This window comes from Canis lupus, chromosome 3 (assembly GCF_011100685.1).
Source record: "Canis lupus familiaris isolate Mischka breed German Shepherd chromosome 3, alternate assembly UU_Cfam_GSD_1.0, whole genome shotgun sequence".
NCBI classification, from domain to species: domain Eukaryota; kingdom Metazoa; phylum Chordata; class Mammalia; order Carnivora; family Canidae; genus Canis; species Canis lupus.
The window spans coordinates 1477697-1500468 of record NC_049224.1 but is presented as its reverse complement, the minus strand read 5'-3'; the positions used below and the strand labels follow the sequence as shown (position 1 = coordinate 1500468).

General features: G+C 38.0%; 1 protein-coding gene across 1 annotated transcript in view; it reads left to right on the top strand.

The window, feature by feature from the left end:
* Nucleotides 1-2040: 2040 nt before the first annotated feature.
* Nucleotides 2041-22772, top strand: part of WDR36 (WD repeat domain 36) — a 42936-nt gene continuing 22204 nt past the window's right edge. The window contains exons 1-12 of the mRNA XM_038532153.1: nucleotides 2041-2225; nucleotides 4417-4444; nucleotides 5999-6099; nucleotides 7542-7659; nucleotides 9516-9648; nucleotides 11331-11385; nucleotides 12611-12743; nucleotides 13022-13197; nucleotides 13509-13629; nucleotides 14323-14388; nucleotides 15625-15711; nucleotides 16831-16976. Coding sequence (XP_038388081.1) covers nucleotides 2076-2225; nucleotides 4417-4444; nucleotides 5999-6099; nucleotides 7542-7659; nucleotides 9516-9648; nucleotides 11331-11385; nucleotides 12611-12743; nucleotides 13022-13197; nucleotides 13509-13629; nucleotides 14323-14388; nucleotides 15625-15711; nucleotides 16831-16976 — 1314 coding nt within the window. The 5' untranslated portion in view covers nucleotides 2041-2075. The remainder of the gene's footprint in view (nucleotides 2226-4416; nucleotides 4445-5998; nucleotides 6100-7541; nucleotides 7660-9515; nucleotides 9649-11330; nucleotides 11386-12610; nucleotides 12744-13021; nucleotides 13198-13508; nucleotides 13630-14322; nucleotides 14389-15624; nucleotides 15712-16830; nucleotides 16977-22772) is intronic.

The window sequence follows — 22772 nt, the reverse complement described above, 5'->3', positions numbered from 1 at the left end:
AAGGCAGCTGTCATCTGAAGCCTACAGGCTTGACGGGGGCTGAAGGATGTGGCCTCAGGGTGCTTCTATTCACATATCTAGCAAGGTGTCCTGGTGGGTGGCAGGAGGCTCTCAATGCCTTGCCACGCGGAACCCTCTGTGGGACTCCTTGGGTATCCTCCCAACACGGCTGTTGAGTTCCTTCAGAGCAACTGACCCAAAAGGGAGCAAGTCAACATCTTGAACCGTCTTCATCTGTTGTGCTCAAGATTGCGAATCTGAGACACCACCAAAGAGCCGACACCAATGCAAGTACACGAGGGTTTATTAACAAGCTCGAGCTTGGGTCCAAGTATACCCAACACAGCGGAGCAGGGACTTGGACCCCAAGGTAGGTTACAGCTGGGTTTTTATGGGCTGGTCTAGGGGGTTTTCAGGTGGAGGAATTTTTTTCATTCTGATATGGGGGAAAGGGTGGGGGAGTTTCTTAAGATCTGTTTTCCTTCCAACACAGGACTTTCTGTCTCTTCTTTCTGATATAGGACTCTCTGTCAAGGGCGTTCTGTGGTTTTTCCTGTAAAGTTCAGCTCTTATTCACAGGGGCCTGAGATGGCTGTACTTGTGCTAATGTTAAACTTGAGCTGGAATGGCCTTAATTTTCTCGGCCTCCACATACCTTCATTGTCTTTTACGACCCAGCCTGGTCACACAAACCAACCCTATTTTGTGTGAGAGGGAACGAGGGCGTTGAATACCAGGAGGTAAGAATCATGCAGGGCCATCTTGGAGGCTGGTGGTCGCCATCCATGGAGTCACCCTCAAAAAAAAAAAGAAATGGTCTTTGTTATATACCCTACTCAGAAACCGTCCTATTGAACGTTTTTTAAAAAGCTGGAAATGACTACATAGCACAGCTGTAGACTTAACGTACCTAAATATTGTGAAGCCCTAGTGTGTTGAATCAAATAGGAAACGATCATTTGCCAACGGTCTACTATACACACATTTCCTTGTATTCTAACTGGGGGGCGTCTCTAAGCAAAGAGTGAGAGCTGGTCCTTTCTCCCGCTGCACATTCACGCAGGTCACTGGCAGCTGAAGAGCAAGCAACTAAGGGAGCCCACTGATGGGCAGGGGCGACCTGGGGCCCTTGTTGACCCAGTTAACCCCTCAGCCCACCCTCCCCGTAAGAGCTCGCTGCTGTGCTGCATCATCTGTCGCTGTGCCCATGCTCCTGTACATCCCTATACTACTGGATTTTCCAGGATGGCTCTCATTTTTTAGACTTTTGCCTTCCTGTCCAGATGTAGGTTAAAGAACAGGAATGTGATTGTGGGACAGACCCCAGTTCAAACTGCTACACGGCCGTCAAGTAAGCGACCCTCCACAGGTTAGGTAATCGGGCACTCCGGGTTCCTTGTCTTTCTTTCTTTCTTTCTTTCTTTCTTTCTTCTTTCTTTCTTTCTTTCTTTCTTTCTTTCTTTCTTTCTTTCTTTCTTTCTTTCTTTCTTTCTTTCTTTCTTTTCTTTCTTTCTTTCTTTCTTTCTTTCTTTCTTTCTTTCTTTCTTTCTTCTTCTTCTTCTTCTTCTTCTTCTTTCTTTCTCTCTTTCTCTCTCTCTCTTTCTTTCTTTTCTTTCTTTTCTTTCTTTCTTTCTTCCTTCCTTCTTTCTTTTCTTTCTTTCAAGATTTTATTTATTTATTCCCGAGACCCCCAGAGAGAGGCAGGGTCCCCGCGGGAGCCCGGCGCGGGGCTTGATCCCGCGACCCCGAGGGCGGAGGCTCCGCTGAGCGCCCGCGCCGGCCTCCGTCCCGGTTTTCTGCAGGTGTGACCAGGCCCCTAACGTGGCTGCACGTGTCGGCCCCCCCGCGACCGCCCTCTGCGGGCGCGACCCCTCCCATCGGCGGGGGCGGGGGCACAGCCCTGGGCCGTGGCGCGGAACCCAGGTCGCGCGGCCCTGGGCGCTCGGGGGAGCGGTTTGTCGGGCGCACGGGGCACCGCCCCCGCGGAGGCCATTGGCCGGGGCCCCGGAAGTGCGGTGTGGCGCGCGAGGCGGGGTCGGGCCGCCGCTTCCGCCGGGCCGGGCGCGGAGGCCGCCATGGAGCGCGGCGCGGGCAGCGCGCTCTTCGCGGGGTTCCGGGCCTTGGGGCTCTTCAGCACCGACGTCGCGCACGTGCTGCGGTTCAGTGCGCTGAAGCGCCGCTTCTTCGTGACCACGTGCGTGGGCAAGAGCTTCCACACCTATGACGTGAGTGGCCTCCCGCGTCGCCCGCTGCCCGGGACCCCGCGCCCCCGCGCCCCCGCGCCGTCCAGGCCCGCCCCTCCCCGCTCCCCGCTCCCCCCCACCTGCCCTGGGTCAGCCTGCCCTCCCCGCCTTCTCCCACTGCCCTGGGTCAGCCCCTCCCCCCCCGCCCTGTCGGCCCTCGTGCTGCCGGCCAGGCCCAGGCGGGCCGTGCGGCCGCGGGGGAACCCCGCGGGGACACCCGGTTCCGTGACGTCACGGCTGTTCCCTCACACCTGTGAAGGTGTCCTGAAGGTGTACATGTGAGGCACTCGGATCCTAGGCACACACACACCCCGAGATCTGCGCGAGAAACAGTCGTAAGACGCTTGGCTGTGCAGCTCTGGCCCAGGCTGGATTAGGCCCCCACGGGGGAGAGCGGGAGGGGGAGGCCCTCCTCCCCGAGGCCCCCTGCGTCCGTCCTCCCACGTGCAGTGTCTGGCCCCCAGCCTCCTGGCCTAAGCCGGGCAGCGATTTCTCTCTACCGTGCGGGTGGTCCTTCCGGAGCGCCCTGCTGTAAATCCCGAAACCGTTTCAGAAATCAAGGTACCTGCCCCGGGCCCTCCTGCCTGTGAGTTGAGGGTTTTTCTCCTTTAACTTGTCTCGGTCAGTCGTCCTAATCACCTTTGTTGCTGTTTCCCTTTATCTGCAAATAAATGTGCGGGGCCGACAGCCAGTGTTTTTTTTTTTTTTTTTTTTCCTCTTTTTTACGATTTCATTTATTTATTCATGAGACGCAGAGATGGAGAGGGAGAGACGCAGGCAGACGGAGGAGCAGGGAGCCGGATGCAGGTCTCCATCCGAGGACCCGGGGTCAGGTCCTGAGCCGAAGGCAGACGCTCCCCGGATGAGCCCCCAGGTGCCCCGAGCCAGTGTCAATTAAGTACTTTTTCTGGAAACCGAGCTGCAACCCTTCTTTGAAGGATTGTGGAAAGCAAAGGGGTTATTAGTAAGAAGAGGTGGTTGCTGGTAGCTGGTTGGGGTAGCGGAAGAGGAAAGTGAGGGCCATGCCCACGGTGCAGGTGGCGCTGGTGACGGCAGCTGAGGTTTATTGGGCATTAGCTATGACTAGCTCCTTTCTAACTGTTCTACTGCTAATCTAATAACCCCATAAGGCAGAAGTCTGTTTTAATTCTTATTTTATAGTTGGGACTTTGAGGAGGGGGCGGGGGGTGGTTGGGGTAACTGTCCAGGTCCTACTGCTGGGTCAGTAACCAAAGATTGGGGTCAGCCAACTACAGCCTGCAAGCCAGTGCTGCCCACCATTTGTTTTTGTATACTCCTGACATTTTTATTTATTTTACAGGTATGTTGGTGTTTTTCTAATATAACACTCCCCCAGTAAAATTTGCACACTAGTAGGATGCAGTGTAATTAAGCTTTGTCATGGGATGGAGACTTGCGTCTACTTCCATTTAAAAAATTAAGATATGGGACGCCTGGGTGGCTCAGTGGTTGGGCATCTGCCTTTGGCTCAGGGCATGATCCTGGAGTTCTGGGATCAAGTCCCACGTCGGGCTCCCTGCATGGAGCCTGCTTCTCCCTCTGCCTGTGTCTCTGCCTCTCTCTGTCTCTCGTGAATAAATAAATAAAATCTTAAAAAAATAAAAATAAAAAATAAGGTATTTAATATGACCTCCAAGGGCCTTTTCAATCTTAGGATCCTATCAGATCTGGGATTTGAATTTCCATTTATACCCCTCCGAGCTCTGTGCTTCAGAGATGGGTGGTTTTGACATTTATAAATGCTTGGGAAAAAGTCAGAAAAAAAAAGTCATATGTCATGGCATATACAAGTTACGTGAAAATCAAATTTCTGTATTCATAATTGGAATAGAGCCATACACATTTATTTATAAGTGGTTGTTTTCATGTTTTATTAGCAGTTCAGGAAAGACCAGATAGCCTACGAATCCCTAAATATGTACTGTATGACTCATTATAGAAAACGTTTGCCTATCCCTTCCATTAGTACTCCTGATGAAATAGTTGAAAAAATATGCTTTTCTAATAATGAAAAATTAGGATCAGTAAGTGTCTTTTTGACGAAAGATAGCATAGCAAACTTATGTATGAGATTATATTTCAGTTTTCAGGTGTTCAGTTTTCATTAACAAAAGCAATTACATTCTAATTTTTTTTTTTTTTTTTTAAACAGGTTCAGAAACTTAGTCTGGTTGCAGTAAGTAAGTGTAAACTCTTTTGAATTTATACGTTTGATGTCTTTTAAAAACCTTAGAAACGTTGACATTAATTTAAGACTTTCAGAGTATATAAGAAATCTAGTATTTAGTTCTGATAAACTTACATAGTGAAAAAAAGAATCCAGGGTAGGATCATATGTTGGATTTAGTTGTCCTGTCTCTTGAGTGTCTTTAAATTTGTGTTTCACAGCATTGACACTTTTAGAATATGGGTTCTTTTTTAGAGTGTCCTTCAATTGGACTTTTTTTTAATGTTTCCTCATGATTAGATTCAGGTTATGCCCTGTGGCAAGAAGAACATAGAAATAATGCAGAATTCTCAGTGAATCGTATCAGCAGGCATATGCTGTTGGTTAGTTCTTTTCCTGGCAGTGATAACTGATCATTTTATTAAGGTGACATTTGTCAGGTGGCTCCATTTTAAAGTTTTAGCTGTTGTAATTAATAAGTATCTTGTGGTAAGATCCACTGATCAATACCCTATTACTCTTCAAAGTTTTACTCATTTAGGGATGGTTCTTGCTGGAACCAGTTATTTTAATGATGATTACCAAATAGTGATTTTCTGATTCCATTCCTTCTACTGTAAGGAAGAGTTTTCCCTTTTCCTCCATTTTGATATTTTTTCCAATAGAAGGAGCATTTATTTTTTTGGAAACTATAGAACAGAATAAAGGGCTTGCTGGAGCTGAGAGAGTAGTTTTACCATCAAATATGATCACTGTAACAGAAACAGGATTTTTAGAAGTCTGATAAACAGAAAATCTAAAAAAGATTATAAAAGGCAAAGAAGGGCACTGTAACTTAAGTTGAATACAAAGTGAATGATAAACTTATAAAAGTAGTATTTGGGAAGTGGAATATGCAGCATGAAAAATACTTGAAACAATCTTTTATCTTTAACTCTCTTCCCAAAACAGGTAATAAAAAGAAAAGGCCAGGGTGACCATGATAGAGAGGAGTGAAAAAATCATATTCTCTGAGAAATGGCTAGAGATGATAGGCATATTTACCTTGGAGACTGAATAGATACCGTATTGTTCACTTTAAGGTCAGAAGGTAGAGTATCATAGAGTTTTTCTGAGGTTTTTCCAAAAGATCAAGTTAAATAGGGTTCTAGGTTTTGATTAACTTTAAAAATTTTCTTTGAGTTGTTAGTTTGATATTCCTGAAGGCATTTATATGAAAGGTGGATGACTGTCTGCCAGTTTTTTTATATTAAGTGAGGATATTTTTCCATAAAACCTCAAAAAGCTTCTCATTTCTTTAGGATTGTTTTTATGTCTGTAAGTCCTATACATTAACTCTCTTAGGGAAGGTCAAGATGATTTTATATTCTCAATCTGGTAGTTAATATTAGATGCATAAAATAACATTAAAGTCAAGTTTATCCTGATTCTCAGCTTTTACTTATATATACACACATTTACATTTTTTAAAAATTTTAGACATGAAAAATGTTCTATGTGTATTGAGGTTTCTATTTGTGCCAAGATTTTAAAATTTCATATTTATTTCATATTTCTCTTTACCTAGGTAACTCTCTTCCACAGGATATCTGCTGTATGGCAGCTGATGGGAGGCTAGTCTTTGCTGCTTATGGGAATGTTTTCTCTGCATTTGCCCGTAATAAAGAGGTTTGTATCACTGAACTATTTAAATTGTCCTTTGCAGTCAATAGTTGTCATAAAAGTAGAAGAAACTTTATTGTTGGCATTCTTCATCTGGGACATTCTGGACATGTATTTTTTTAATGTAAACATTTATTTTTCTGGAAGAGGAGAAAGCTGATGTCATCAAATTCTCAAAATTAGTTAAAACTTGTACTTAAGTTCAGTTTTATTTGTCATGGATGAACATCAGAATTATTTGGGCAGCTTCTTCAAACTTTTCTTGCCCAGTTGGGTCCCATCTCTTGAGCTCTCTACTTTGTATATTGGGTTGAAATAGGATTTAGGAAATGCCTTTGAAAATGCTTTCCCTCAAGAGTTTCATATTTATACCACTATTTTATGTGGATTGACTTTTTCATTATAAACAACTCAACCCATGACTTCCTTTTCTAAGAACCAAATGCTTGTTTTCTGTGGAGAGAAAACTAGCTTCTTTCTCGTACCCTGGTCTTTTCTAGTCTTAATCTATCAGCTGGCTTCTAAGTTTGTCCTGGAACAACTGATTTGAGAGATGACCTGGCTCTGGTGGCCCAGAATGAAAGGGAAAGTAGTAGTAGAGCTGCCTAAATAGCCAAGTAATTGAGTCACTGTACTTGTGAAGTCCTGACTTGGACTGACATTTGTTCCCAGAGTCCTCCATCATCACTGTCTGTGGCAGAGGGAGGTGGTTTACCTGTGGAGTGCTTTAATGGGACTTGTTTGGATTTTTAGAGAGTCGGGGAAAATGTCCTCTTGCCCGCCCCCCCTCCAAATACTCAAGTTTGTAGTTTTCCCTGTCTATATATATAGAGAAGGGGGCGGGGAAATAAGGGTGGCAAGGCATCAGAGACTTAACTGTAGGAATCTAGGGTCAGAAGGACAAGGAGAAGAAATAGTGTTTCTGGACCCTGGTGTGAACTGAATCCATGGTGTGAATTGAATCCATGGTGTGAACTGAATCCATGGCTGTAGTTCTTGAGGGATCTAGCTGCTGTAGAGATAAGGATCTCTGTCTAAACAGAAAGCTATGCAGAAGAAGTGCTCTATCTCCCCCATCATCTGGAAGCCAGCTGGTGATGGAGTCTGTAATGGTCAGCCTTTTAGAACATAACCACTATATTAGGATGCATGGAGTTGTGCTGGTTGGATCAGGTGAAAGACCCAGCTGTGTGGATGCGTCCTCCATAAGCTCAGAGGTCTCATTTCGGTGTTTCTACTCCATGCCTCTTTATTATTGGACTGACTGAGGAAGCAGGTGAAAATGCCTGGTTCCTTGCTATCTGTTAATCTAACCTTGGACAGTCAAAAGTTGGACCTCATTTCTCAGCATAAGCATCTTTAGGATTAGCATGTTTTTGGTTAATATGAATAATATTACATGGTGAATGAGTAATAATATGAAATTCTTTTGAACTTTGACATTGTAGGTAGTACACACCTATAAGGGTCATAAGGCAGAGATCCGTCTTTTGCAACCCTTTGGGGATCATGTTATTTCGGTTGATACCGACAGCGTTCTTATTATTTGGCACATATATTCAGAAGGTAAGAATGAACTAATTTATTGCATTAAATTGGTGGGTAGTATATATATAAGCTAAAATTAAAAACGTATGTAGGGCAGCCCAGGTGGCTCAGTGGTTTAGTGCCACCTTCAGTCCAGGGCCTGATCCTGGAGACCCAGGATCGAGTCCTGCGTTGGGCTCCCTGCATGGAGCCTGCTTCTCCTTCTGTCTGTGTCCCTGCACCCCCCCCTCACTCTGTGTGTGTGTGTCTCATGAATAAATAAATAAAATCTTAAAAAAAAAAAAAAGGTATGTAAACACAACTTCCATGTCAAAGGTTTCACATGTAATCAGAAAAAAATTTAGACTTTTTAATGTGTATTAGGAAAAAGATTTTAAGTAAAAAAAATGGATAAAGTTTTAGTCAGCCAGTGAGCTCACGTTTATAACCTGCTTAATGTGTTTCTCTCAGCTAAAAACATTTTCTATTGCAGTTCTCCAAGTTTAGGGACATGTTAATTATTTTCTTTGTGGAGTGAATTTTGGTATATGTTCTTAGTTCGTATTTTCAACTTTCAGTAAAGGAGATTATAGTAGTAAACTAAGATCCTATAATCTGAAGAAAAGAACCCATCTTTTTTCTGAGAATATGAATCCATGTCCTTTAACTGTGATACTCTTCTACGGTGGCCCTGAGCTATGTCTGTAGGACGGTGTTACCCTCAAAGAATTTATCCCCAGAATATCCACAGTAAAGGACTGTGGCTCTCCCATGAATTCAAGCTTTTATGTTTTTAAAATCTGTTTATATTTTTTAGCTTATATTACCTCTTGTTTAACCCATGGTTCTATGAGGTATATTTTTAGTAAAAATTGCTCTCCTGGGAGTTAATCCATGTTCTTCAAATTAGACCTTCTTTGTTCTGTCTTTGCCCAGGTAAGAGAGCAGAATTCCTGAAGTAGTCCTTGTGCAGATGGATGTTAAGAGGTCTTAATAAAGTCAGAGAATTGGTTTCTTATAGTCCAGGAGGCTTTCTGTTGTTGCTGGTGCTAGCTTTTTATTATTAGAGCAGCTCATTGAACCAGTGTCTTCAGGGAGCTATTTATATTGGTTATAAGTAAAATTGCTTGCAAATAGAGGCAAAGATCTTATAAAGTTTAAATGATTTTCATCATTTTCTTTGCTTTTTAAACTGAAGACAAATGTCTCTGGGAAAGTGAAGCAGTGTGCTAAACTAAAAATTAAATGAAATTTACCTTTGATACTCAAATTTTGGGGAAAATTCAGTGAAAAATAGTTTTCATCATGCATGAACTATGAAGTAGGAATAAAAATTTACATGTAAGAATTTTAAATATAGGTAAGATTTCAAAAAATGACTAGATTTACTATTTTCTACTCCACAAGGCTGTAAGTTTTTTCTCACATCTATTACAGGCTCAATGGAAATGTTTGAAAAGCACTATTCTTAGTTTCGCCAGGGTTTGCCTCTTTCTTTTTACATCTTTGAGTGGTCCGTCTTTGAGAGCTCAGTATAAGCACTTCACTTAGAATATTCACTCTGTCTCTTGATCAAATTAGAAATATGGCAAAGCTGATGCCTAAAGTCACTTCTTTTAATCCTTGTTTTTTATTCCTGTAAACCAGTTTAGCAGTGAGTGAAATTTTTAATAGTATTGATATCAGAACTTTTAGAAAAATTTTTGACAGTCTGTTATAGTTACAAGTTGCTCCTCATCATGTTTAATTTTTTCAAGGAATGTGTATAGGTTAGTATATAAGTCTTTGGTTTATATTAGGACATAAATTTTTTATATGGTAGACTTACGTTAAGGATTAAATATACAGGTACATGAAAAATAATTACATGTTATTTGTAACTTTTACTTTTGTAGAGGAATACCTACAATTGACTTTTGATAAATCAGTATTTAAAATTTCTGCAATTTTGCACCCAAGTACCTACTTGAATAAAATACTTCTTGGCAGTGAACAAGGAACCCTACAGCTGTGGAATATAAAATCCAAGTAAGTTATTTAGAATATAACGTGAGTGGTTCCCATCTTATCCTTATCTATTACTCCCTAATGCATACTTAAATCATTCAGTTCTCCCTGACTTTATATGTTTACTTGAAGGGCTTTCAATAAATATATCTGCTTTTGGAGTTGTTACTCATGACATGTGAAAGGTGGCACATGGTCCTGACACAGGGCAGCTTCATAATACCCATTGAAAAGTATATACTTAGAGCCCTAATCTGCTGTAAAGAGTCCGTATAGCTATAGAGATGACTCTGGCAAGGTAAGTTAAGAAAATAATTATGCTGGACAGCATCTAGTTTTCGATAAACTGAAAAGTTTGAAGAAGCCAAAGTAGGTCAGTGTTAATTTAGTATTAGCATTTAGGAATCATTTTCAGGGTAAAAGTACATTTGTTACCAACCACAAACTTGATGGACATCTATTATATTATTGGTAAAATTAGCTAGAGGGCTAGATAAATGGTTTTGAGTAACCTCTACCTCTTACTTAAACATTTATCTGGAGCAAAATGTGACAGCTCAGTTTTTGTATAGCATTAAAAAGACAAATATTTACCATCCAAATTGTTCTTTTTAAGGCCCTTATAAATTTGAAAAGGAAAAAAAGATTATTAGAGGTTTATCCTAATTCTTAGATTTTTTAAAAAATTTATTTTTTATTTTTTTTAAAAAAGATTTTATTTATTCATGAGAGACATAGAGAGAGGCAGAGACACAGGCAGAAGGAGAAGCAGGCTCCATGCAGGGAGCCTGATGTGGGACTTGATTCCAGGACTTCAGGATCACGCCCTGAGTTCTAGGCAGGTGCTTAACTGCTGAGCCACCCAGGCATCCCTAATTCTTGGTTTTAAATCCGTGTTTTTAGTTTAACAAATAACATTGGCTATCTACTCTGTGCTCAGCTTAGTGATAATGACTGAGAGATATTTTCTCTGCCCCTAATTTTATCTGTTGAGACTCTTTATGTAATGTTTAGACTATTATGCATTAAGTATCCCTTGGGTAATCATTGAGTAAACTAATTTGTGCCCACTTACTGAATTTACTATGTGATTTAATACTTTATTGAATATTGATATAATTTCAGAATATCTGTTTCTTCAAGGACTTATTTATCATTTGTGGCTTGATTCTGAAATTTAGAGCACCATCACTACTGTCATGCAGCAGTTCTACAACATTATATGATACATTATATCATATATATGATACATTATATTGTATCATAGTTATAATCCTTTCTGTAATATTTTCCTAGAGATCTTTCTACAGAGTATGATGGTTTTTTATGATCTGTAATGCAAAATGGATTTTAGCCTTTTTTTTTTTTTTTTTTTTTCTATTTCCTACAGAGTTGGTATAGTATAATAGTTACTAGCAGCATGGGGCATTGGATCTGGAATTGTCTGTCTGGGCTCTGAATTGTTAGCCATATAACCTTAGCTTGATTGTGTCACATAAATTAAGTTTCTTAGTTTCTGTGTCTGAAAAATGGTGATAGTATCTATCTTGTATTTTTTTTGAGTATTAAATAAGTTAACATGCATACTTAGAATAGTGTGGGGCAGAGTAATAACTTAGATGTCTTCTATTATTTCACTTTTTAATATGTAGTAGATTTTGTTTTCCTAAAATTAAAACCTTTCACCTATTTTCTTCTTGTAGTAAACTACTATATACATTTCAGGGATGGAAGTTTGGAGTAACAGCTCTCCAGCAGGTAAGTATTTTTCTGTTAAGTCAACCATATTTTTAGACCTGAGGACAAAAATAACATACAGAACCAGCTTATTTTTATAAATATTACCCTAAAAATAGTATTTTGGAAATGCAATTGAAAACAAATAATAATGCCTTTGCCTATAAACATTTGTGGAAATCTTTTTGCCTGGAATTAGGCTCTAACCATATAGTTGGTATGGGACTGTGTTTACCAATCATTTTGCAAGCTTGTAGTCCAGGGCCTTGTGTAGAGTAGAGATGATAGAGATGAGTTAGTTGTTCAGTAAAGCAATCTAATGATTAGGTACCTTGAGGACAAGGAGTCATAACTTGTTTTAGAAAACAAAACAAAAACTTGTTTTAGTATCCCCAGGGTCTAGTGCATAATAGTCACTTGATGGTAAATTAATAAAATGTTGAGATTGATTCTCTTCTGTAATAGTGTGGGACATTGATCTTCTGTGCTAAAATAGAGAAATTTTATTATGGAGCCTGTTTGTAAGACCATTGTATAAAACGAAGATTATAGTCATAGAATATTAGAGCTGGAACAGACTAATTGTAAAACTTTTTTGCCTTTTAACGTATTTATAGGCATTTCCTGTTTTCCTTGGATAAATAATTCTCCACTTTCTTTATAGTTGGCCTTTTATGGCATTTATGTTATGTTTTCTAAGAGTTGTCTCTTTTTTTCTGTTTCCATCCAGTTCATGATCTGTAGTGATATATAGGAGATTATTTTTCTTTTATAGTTGTTTTCTGTGTCAACTATGTTTTAGTGGTAAGGAGGTTGATGGTGGCTACCATATTTGAAACTGGAAAGTAACTTCAAAACATCATTCTTTAAAACATGCAAATAGCAATCAAAGTATGCTAGAATGGTAATATTGTTTTTTTGCCATCCTTCGGAGGATATTCCATGATTTGTTTCAATAACACACAAGTAATAACTGTTAACATCAGGATTATTAAAGATGTTTTGATTAAGAAAATAAAAAGCTGGGATCCCTGGGTGGCGCAGCGGTTTGGCGCCTGCCTTTGGCCCAGGGCGCGATCCTGGAGACCCGGGATCGAATCCCACATCGGGCTCCCGGTGCATGGAGCCTGCTTCTCCCTCTGCCTGTGTCTCTGCGCCTCTCTCTCTCTCTGTGACTATCATAAATAAATAAAAATTAAAAAAAAAAAAGAAAAGAAAAGAAAAAGCTGAGTAATTTAATTTTCAGGCACCAGCTGTGGATGTTGTTGCTGTTGGCCTTACATCAGGTCAGGTTATCATTCACAACATTAAATTTGATGAAACACTAATGAAATTTCGTCAAGACTGGGGACCTATTACTTCGATTTCATTTCGCACAGGTAACTTTTAATTTATTGATAAATATTAACATTTAAAATGCATAACTTCGAGGCTCATGGAAGTTTTCCAAATGGTTGTTTTCTTACAATTTAATATATTTGGAAGAAATTAGTGAAATATTACATCACAAATAGCCAAAGGAATAAGAATAGTTTAATAGTAGGTAGTCTTTTCTAACTCTATGTGTATGGATTAAAAAGGTGGAGAGAAGAATTACTAAGTTTGGTTGTTTTATGGTGCATTTTTTTTTTTTAATGTATTTTACTTTTGGTAACAGATGGTCATCCAATAATGGCAGCTGGAAGCCCGTGTGGCCACATTGGACTCTGGGATCTAGAAGACAAAAAATTAATCAATCAAATGAGAAATGCACATTCTACAGCAATTGCCGGGCTGACATTTCTCCATAGAGAGCCACTTCTTGTCACAAATGGTGCTGACAATGCTCTGAGGGTATTATGATTATTATTATCATTTTCTTGGCTTCTATCCTTGGAATTATAATAAGGCTATTGTAGAAGCTTAGAAGATGAAAGGAAAATGGAATAAGATAATGCTATAGATGAAACAGAAAGCATAGCAGGTTACATGATTGTAGTGAAATGAGACAGTTACAGTTTATCTTTTCCCCCTGCCCCCCTCTCCAGAGTCAGAAGCCTGGCAAGCACTACCCGGTGCCAGTTGATATATGTGAAAGTTGATCTCACTGCTTGAAGATCATTTAACACATTGCAAAATAACTCTATCTTTTTATTTCTTGGCAGATATGGATATTTGATGGTCCCACGGGTGAAGGTCGGCTTTTGAGATTCAGAATGGGGCATAGTGCTCCCCTTACCAAAATCAGATATTATGGACAAAACGGACAGCAAATTCTTAGTGCAAGTGAGTTTCTGCTTTGTGCTTTTAATTTATTCAAACAATTATTGAGAATAATTTAATTTGATTAATATTTATTAGGTTTGACATTTATGAATTTTTGAGTTTATTTTATTTTATTTTTTTAAAGATTTTATTTATTTATGATAGTCACAGAGAGAGAGAGAGGCAGAGACACAGGCAGAGGGAGAAGCAGGCTCCATGCACCGGGAGCCCGATGTGGGATTCGATCCCGCGTCTCCAGGATCACGCCCTGGGCCAAAGGCAGGCGCCAAACCGCTGCGCCACCCAGGGATCCCGAATTTTTGAGTTTAGATACTCCTTAGAGTGATTTGGAAATCTGGGGAAATGAGATTTTTTTGGAATACATCAGGAAGCATTGTAAATTATTTATCTTCATTTGGAGTGTTATTTTATTTACCAATTCTCAGAGACAGATGGTCAGATTCTGAAACTGTGGCCCTTCCCTAGTGTAATAATCTGAAAATTATTAGTACCTCATTTTATCCTTTATTCTTACTAAATGGCATTCTGTGCACAGGTGAATATGGTAATGAAGTAGTTGCAATCCAGCTCTCCTTTTAAAGTGTCCCAAACTGTAACTTCAGGTTTTAATAATCTAATTTTATAAGATCTGTCATTCAAATGATCCACTGTTGTGATGAAGTTTGACTAGGTATTTTCTATCTATATCAACAGGTCAAGATGGAACTCTTCAGTCATTTTCCACAATACATGAGAAATTTAACAAGAGTTTGGGACATGGTAGGTCACTTGCTAGGTGAAAATAAAGATGCTGGTCATAAAAGAAACATTTCGATACTGGGAGACAACCAGAGGAAGTTTCATTGATAAATTTCCTCTTTTCTTGGATAAAATTAAAAAACCTCTGTATAGAAGAGTAGTAGTAAGACTCTTAAGATCAGTGTTGCTATAGAAGTGGTTGACGTACTGCTATAAGATTATTGAAAAGAATTAGACTTTTTGGGTGGTAAAAACATACTCCTGCCACCCAGAAGATACCAGTGGTCTCACTGGACCCATGTTTAGAGTGCACAATTTTAAACATGGAAGGGACCTTAGAGAAAGCATCAAAGTAAGCAGTGTCCCATCTTTTTGCAGAAAGGGCTTGCTTTATTCTTTTTTCTCTATCCCTTCCCATTGTTTCCAACATTTGAAAGATTTTGTATATTAAAAATGTTTTTCTGTTTTATTCATAATTAGCCTTCTTTTTAGCTACTATCCTGGCTATTCATGTATATATGTACTTCCAAATGAGTTTCAAAGTCTTTTTTTTTTTTTTTTTGGATCATTTTTTAATCATCCAAAGTGATACTTGAAATTATGTTGGAGAGATTTGCTATCTTTAAGAATCTTCACATCTAGGGATACAATATATCCTCATTCAAGTTGTGTTTTACATTCCTTAGTGAAGTTCTTTTAGTTTTCCTCTTGTTGGTCCTATGTATTTGAGATAATTCAGTGGTATTTTATGTATTTTACTATAATTTGCTAATTTTCTTTTTTTGCTAGTATTATGGGTGTGATCTTTGCTCATTATATTTCGACCTTGCAGTATTTAATATTTAGTAACTAGTATAGAAGAATACATAGTTTATTGTAATTACAAAATAATAATTATATTAAATACTACTGCATCATAGGGAACTCACTGTTTTTTTATTTCTGTTTGGTTATAAAATGATTATGAAATGATTGTTACTGTAAATAGTTATTTGATTGTTTATCTTAATTGACATGACTATGTGACCATCTAAAAAATTATTTTTACCTTTGTTTTTCAATTTATATTTTCTTATGCAATTATATACATTAAATTTCATAAATGATTAAATAATAGTGGTAATAACATCTTTATTTGGCTCTTGACTTAAATAGGAATATCTTGAACTTTATAATTCTGTGATAAGGAATAGCTTTCTGTTACGTACATTTTTCATTAGGAAGAGTTCATAGCTATATTCCCTCCTTCAACCCCAGGATTAATAAATAAAAAAAAAGTCAAGCGGAAAGGACTTCAGAATGCCATGTCAGTGAGGCTTCCACCCATCACAAAGTTTGCAGCTGGTAAGTAACTTCTTTGTTTCAAGAAGTTCTGCTTTTCTTATTTCTCCTACTATTTATGTTTAAATTTCCTTCATTTAAAAAAATGTTTTTGCAAGTGTTTGAAAATAATGCTTGCAAGTGCGTGCAAATCCAATGTGAAGACTAAAGTTATTTATTTTTTCTAAAGTTATTTATAATTTGAAATTATTACCTTTTAATTTCAATTTGTTCTTTATAAGACCTATTGATAAACAGTATTTGATATTCCATTTTGTAACCTTTCTTATTGTATTATATGGTTGGTATAATGAAAATGACTAATGTTAAAATGGTAAGAATGGAGAATGTGTATCTCTAATCAAAATCAAAATATACTGAGGTCTTAGTATGCTACATCACTTGAGCAATGTTTCATTCAAAGAAGTGATTTTAAGGAAAATGTAGGTAGGTGATGGGATTGTTGAGTGAAAGCTATCATAGATAAAGTTCAAATAAAGTTGAGGTTGTTGTATCAACCACATGATGGTTTTTTCCTTTTTTTAACTTTAGTTTTGACCACCCTCCAGTCTTTTTTTATCTTAGAGCCTGAGTGATCTTCCTAAAACATCTAAATCCTGTCACTCACCTGCTTAAAAATCTTTTAGACTCCCCTTATTACTTGTAGGATGCATTCTCCTCTCTTTAACATGGCTTTCAAGACAACTTTTGTGATGTGTGGCCCCAGTTGCCTTGCCTGCTACTCATCCTTCTCAGGAAGATGCATCACTTAACTTGCTGGGCTTCATTTTGTTCAAGATACTCTTGGACCTGTTTGTCCCCCTGCTTCCTTGTTAATTGCTGTTGGTTTGACTGCTTCTTTCAGGAAGCCATTTATTACTGTCCTCCTATCTTCTTTTTTTTTTTTTTCTCCTATCTTCTTAGTAAACTCTTCCTGAGTGCTTTTATGAGATACTATCATTTTTTTATTATAGTTTTTTCTAAGCAGAATCTCTTGTTAGATTGGAAGCTCAGGGCTATCTAAAATTACCTGTAAACCATCAATCATATCTCTAGTGCTTAATGATAACATAAATATTATATGCTTTATAAATAATGAGGGAATGAAAAATAATGTGATTTATGATTTTTATTATGTTTTAGAGGAAGCTCGTGAAAGTGACTGGGATAGTATCATTGCTTGCCATCAAGGTAAATTATCATGTTCAACCTGGAACTATCAGAGATCTACAATAGGCGCTTACTTTCTCAAACCAAAAGAGCTGAAGAAAGATGACATAACTGCAACAGTAAGTGAGCTTGTTGATAAGAGCATTTTCTCCTATAAAACTGTCCAGTAGTAATCTTGTTATACTCAGGTTTATTAATGATAATGTTGGTTGAAAGAACATAGTTTAACATTTTGAAATTATTCCCTAATAATGTTATGTTTTGCAACTATAGAGAGTTACTTTAGGTTTAAGTTAAGCTTTGATTAATCAGATGTAGTATATTATTTTAGTCTTATCATTAATATAGGATTACTCAGAATACCCTTTGAAGATTCGGAGGGAATTCAGCATTTATCAATGAACTTCTTACCTTAATTATGTTAAGTATACAGTACTGTACTCAATGAATGTGTATCTTCAGGTTTCTTTTTTTTTTTCTTGATTTCCTTTGACAATAGGGATTAAGATTTAGCCAACTCTTGAATGAGTTATAGATGTAGAAGTTATTTAAAGCCTTTATGTCTTTTCTTATGTTTGTCTCTTGAAAAGTGCCTTGAAGAGAAATTCTGAGTCCTAAACCTTTCTTAAATATAGCTTTTAAATGCCAGTGTTTACTTAAAAGTTTATTTCCATTAAATTTTGTTTTTGTTTGCTTTTGTTAATACGTATGTCTACTTTTGTTGAGTTCAGATTTTAAGATATAAAGTAGTAGTGTCAAATTTGGTTTGCAGAATTGTTGCTCCTGTTTTTTTATAAAGTTAATTGATATAATTCACATACTAGAAAATTCTCTCATTTAAAGTGTATACAGTTCAGTGATTCTTAGTATGTTTATAGGATTGTGTAGGTCATCACTATAATCAGTCTAATTTTAGAACATTCTTATCACCTCAGAAAGAAACCCCATTCTCTCACTTCCCCTTTCCCATCTCCTTTTTTGTTTTATTATTATTTTAGCTTTTTAAAAATTTTATTTAAATTCAGTTAATTAACATATAATGTATCATTGGTTTCAGAGGTAGAGTTCAGTGATTCATCAGTCTTATATAACCCTGGTGCTCATCACATCACGTGCCCTCCTTAATGTCCATCCCCCAGGTACTCCATCCCCTCACCCCCCTCCCCTCCAGTGATCCTGTTTGTTTCCTATGATTAAGAGTGTCTTAAAAAAAAAAGTCTCTTATGGTTTGTCTCCCTCTGATTTTGTCTTGTTTTATTTTTTTCCTCTCTTCCCCTATCCTCTGTTTTGTTTGTTAAATTCCACTTGAGTAAGATCATATAATTGTCTTTGATTGACTTATTTCACTTAGCATAGTACCCTCTAGTTCCATCCACATCATTGCAAATGGCAAGATTTTGTTTGATGGCTGAGTAGTAGTCCATTATATATGTATACACCACATCTTTATCCATTCATCTGTCAGTGGACATCAGGGCTCTTTCCATAGTTTGACTATTGTGGACATTGCTGCTGTAAACATTAGGGTGCAGGAAACCCTTCACATCACTACATTTGTATCTTTGGGGTAAATATCTAGTAGAGCAATTGCTGGGTCATAGGGTAGCTCTATTCTCAACTCTTTAAGGAACCCCCATACTGTTTTCCAGACTGCACCAGCTTGCATTCCCACCAGCAGTGTAAGAGAATCCTCTTTTCTCTGCCTCCTTGCCAACGTCTGTCATTTTCCTGATTTGTTACTTTTAGCCATTCTGACTGGTGTGAGGTGGTATCTCATTGTGGTTGTGATTAGTATTTCCCTAATGAGAGATGTCGAGCATTTTTTTCATGTTTTGTTGGCCATTTGTATCTTTGGAGAAATGTCTGTTCATGTCTTTTGCCCATTTCTTTTTTTTTTTTTTTTTTTCTTTTGCCCATTTCTTGACTGGATTATTTGTTCTGTGGGTGTTGAGGTTGAGAAGTTCTTTATAGATTTTAGATACTAGCCCTTTATCTAATACATCATTTGCAAATATCTTCTCCCATTCTGTTGGTTGTCCTTTGGTTTTGTCAACTGTTTTCTTCACTGTGCAAAAGCTTTTTATCCTGATGAAGTGCCAATAGTTCATTTTTGCCTTTGTTTCTGTTGCCTTTGGAAGTGTGTCTAACAAGAAATTGCTGTGGCCAAGGGCAGAGTTTGCTGCTGTGTTCTCCTTTAGGTTTTTGATGGATTCCTGTCCACATTTAGGTCTTTCATCCATTTTGAGTCCGTTTTTGTGTATGGCATAAGAAAGTGGCTCAGTTTCATTCTTCTGCATATGGCTTCCCAACACTATTTGTTGAAGAGATTGTCCTTTTTCCAGTGGATTTTCTTTCCTGCTTTGTTGAAGATTAGTTGACCGTAGAGTTGAGTGCCCATTTCTGGGTTCTCTGTTCTGTTCCACTGATCTATGTGTCTGCTTTTGTGCCAAATACCATACTGTCTTGATGATCACAGCTTTGAAATACAGTTCGAAATCTGGAATTGTGATGCCACCAGTTTTGGTTTACCTTTTCAACATTCCTTTGGCTATTTGGGGTCTTTCCTGGTTCCATACAAATTTTAGGATTATTTGTTCCAACTCTGTGAAATAAGTTGATGGTATTTTGATAGGGATTGCATTGAATGTATAGATCGCTCTAGGTAATATAGACATTTTAACAATATTTGTTCTTCCAATCCATGAGCATGGAACGTTTTTCCATTTCTTTGTGTCTACCTCAATTTCTTCCATGAGTGTTCTATAGTTTTCTGAATATAGATCTTTTGCCTCCTTGGTTAGATTTATTCCTAGATGTCTTAAGGTTTTGACTGCAATTGTAAATAGGAATGACTCCTTAATTTCGCTATATTCTCATTGTTAGTGTTCTGTGCAGTGATTTTATATCCTGCCATTTTTCTGAATTCCTGTATGAGTTCCAGCAATTTTAGGGTGCAGTCTTTTGGGTTTTCCATATAGAGTATCATGTCATCTGTGAAGAATGAGAGTTTAATTTCTTTGCTGATTCGGATGCCCTTTATTTCTTTTTATTGTCTGATGCTGAGGCTAGGACTTCTAGTACTACGTTGTGCAGCAGTGGTGAGAGTGGATGTCCTTGCTGTGTTCTTGACCTTGGGGGATAAGCTCTCAGTTTTTCCCCATTGAGAATGGTATTCACTGTGGGCTTTTTGTATATGGCTCTTATGATATTGTGGTATATTCCTTCTATCCTTACACTGTGAAGAGCTTCAATCAAGAAAGGATACTGTACTTAATCAAATGCATTTTCTGCATCCATTGAGAAGATTGTATAGTTCTTGTCCTTTCTTTTATTAAAGTAGTGTATCACATTGGTTGATTTGCAGATGTTGAACCACATTGCAGCCCAGGAATAAATTCCACTTTGTTGTGGTAAATAATCCTTTTAATGTACTGTAGGATACTATTGGCTAGTATTTTGGTGAGAATTTTGGCATCCACGTTCATCAGAGATACTGGTCTGTGATTCTCCTTTTTTGTGGCATCTTTGTCTAGTTTTGGGATCAGGTAATGCCGGCCCCATAGAGTTTGGAAGTTTTCCTTCCATTTCTGTTTTTTGAAACAGCTTCAGAAGAATAGGTATTGTTTTTTAAATGTTTCGTAGAATTCCCCTGGGAAGCCTTCCAGCCCTGGACTCTTGTTTGTTGGGAGATTTTTGATTATTGCTTCAATATCCTTGCTGGTTATGGGTGTGTTCAGACTTTCTATTTCTTCCTGTTTCAGTTTTGGTAGTTTATATGTATCTAGGAACGCATCCATTTCTTCCAGATTGCCTAATTTGTTGGCTTATAGTTGGTCATAATATGTTCTTATAATTGTATTTATTTGGTGTTGGTTGTGATCTCTCCTCTTTCATTCACGATTATATTTATTTGGGTCCTTTTTCTTTCTTTCTTTCTTTGTTTTTTTTTTTGTTTGTTTGTTTTTTTTTTTTTGATAAGTCCATGGGTTTATCAATCTTATTATTTCTTTCAAAGAACCAGCTCTTAGTTTCAGTGATCTTTTCTACTGTTCTTTTGGTTTCTATTTCATTGATTTCTGTTTTAATCTTTATTACTTCTCTCTCCTGTTAGGTTTATGCTTTATTTGCTGTTCCTCCTCCAGCCCCTTTAGCTATAAAGTTAGGTGTGTATTTGAGACCTTTCTTATTTTTTGAGAAAGGCTTGTATTGCTATGTACTTCCCTCTTAGGACCATGAGGACCACCTTTTGCTGCATCTGAAAGATTTTGAACCATTATGCTTTCATTTTCATTTGTTTCATGGTTGACCCACTCATTCTTTAATAGGATGCTCTTTAGTCTCCATGTACTTGAGTTCTTTCCAAATTTCCTCTTGTGATTGAGTTAAGGTTTTAAAGCATGCGACCCAAAAATACGCAGGGAATGATCCCAGTCTTTTGGTGCCAGTTGAGACTGATTTGTGATCCAGTATGTGATCTATTCTGGAGAATGTGCGATGTGCACTAGAGAAGAATGTGTATTCTGTTGCTGTAGAATGGAATGTTCTGAATATATCCGTGAAGTCCATCTGGTCCTCCATGTCATTCAAAGCCCTTGGTTTCCTTGTTGATTTTCTGCTTAGATGCTTTGTCCATTGATGTTAAAGTCCTCTACTATTACTGTATTATTATCAATGTTTCTTTAATTTTATTATTAATTGGCCTGTATAACTGGCTGCTTCCATGTTAGGGGCATAAATATGTACAGTTGTTAGATCTTCTTGTTAGATAGAACCTTTAATTATGATATAGTGTCTTTCCTTGTCTCTTATTACAGTCTTTGGTTTTAAATTTAGTTTGTCTGATAGAAGGTTTACCACGCCCGTTTCCTTTTGATATCCATTATCATGAGAAATGGTTTTCCACCCCCTCACTTTAAATCTGGAGGTGTCTTTGGGTCTGAAATGAGTCTCTTACAGACAGCATATCGATGGGTCTTGCTTTCTTATCCAATCTGATACCCTATGTCTTTTGATTGGGGTATTTGGCCCATTTACGTTCAGAGTAACTATTGAAAGGTATGAATTTAGTGCCTTGTGTTACCTGTAAAGTCACTGTTTCTGTATATTGTCTCTGTTCCTTTCTGGTCTGTGTTACTTTTGAGCTCTCTTCACTTAAAGGATCATTTTTAATATTTATTGTAGGGCTGGTTTAGTGATCACAAATTCTTTTAGTTTGTTTGTCCTGGAAGCTTTTTATCTCTCCTTCTATTTGAATAACATCCTAGCGGGATAAAGTATTCTTGGCTGCATGTTTTTCTCATTTAGCACCCTGAATATATCATGCCAGTCCTTTCTGGCCTGCCAGGTCTCTGTGGAGAGGTCTGCTGCCAGTCTATTGTTTCTACCCTTGTAGGTTATGGACCTCTTGTCCCAAGCTGCTTTCAGGATTTTCTCTTTGACTCTGAGATTTGCAAGTTTCACCATTATATGTCAGGGCGTGGACCTATTTTTATTGATTTTAATGGGGGGTAGGGGGGATTCTCTGTGCCTCCTAGACTCAGACGCCTGTTTCCTTTCCCAGATTAGGGAAGTTCTCTACTATGATTTGCTCCAGTATATCTTCTGCCCCTCTCTCTTTGATTTTCTTCTGGGATCCTAAGTATTGTAATATTGTTTTCTTTTATGTTATCACTTGTCTTTTGGATTCTCCCCTCATCAAGTATTTGTTTCTTTTTCTCAGCTTCTTTATTCTCCATCATTTTGTCTTCTGTATCATTAATTCTCTCTTCTGCCTCATTTATCCTACCTGTTAGAGCCTCCATTTGTTATTGCATCTCATTACTAGCCTTTTTTATTTGACTTGGTTAGTTCTTTTATTTCTCCAGAAAGGGATTCTCTGGTGTCTTTTATGCTTTTTTCAAGCCCTGCTAGTATCT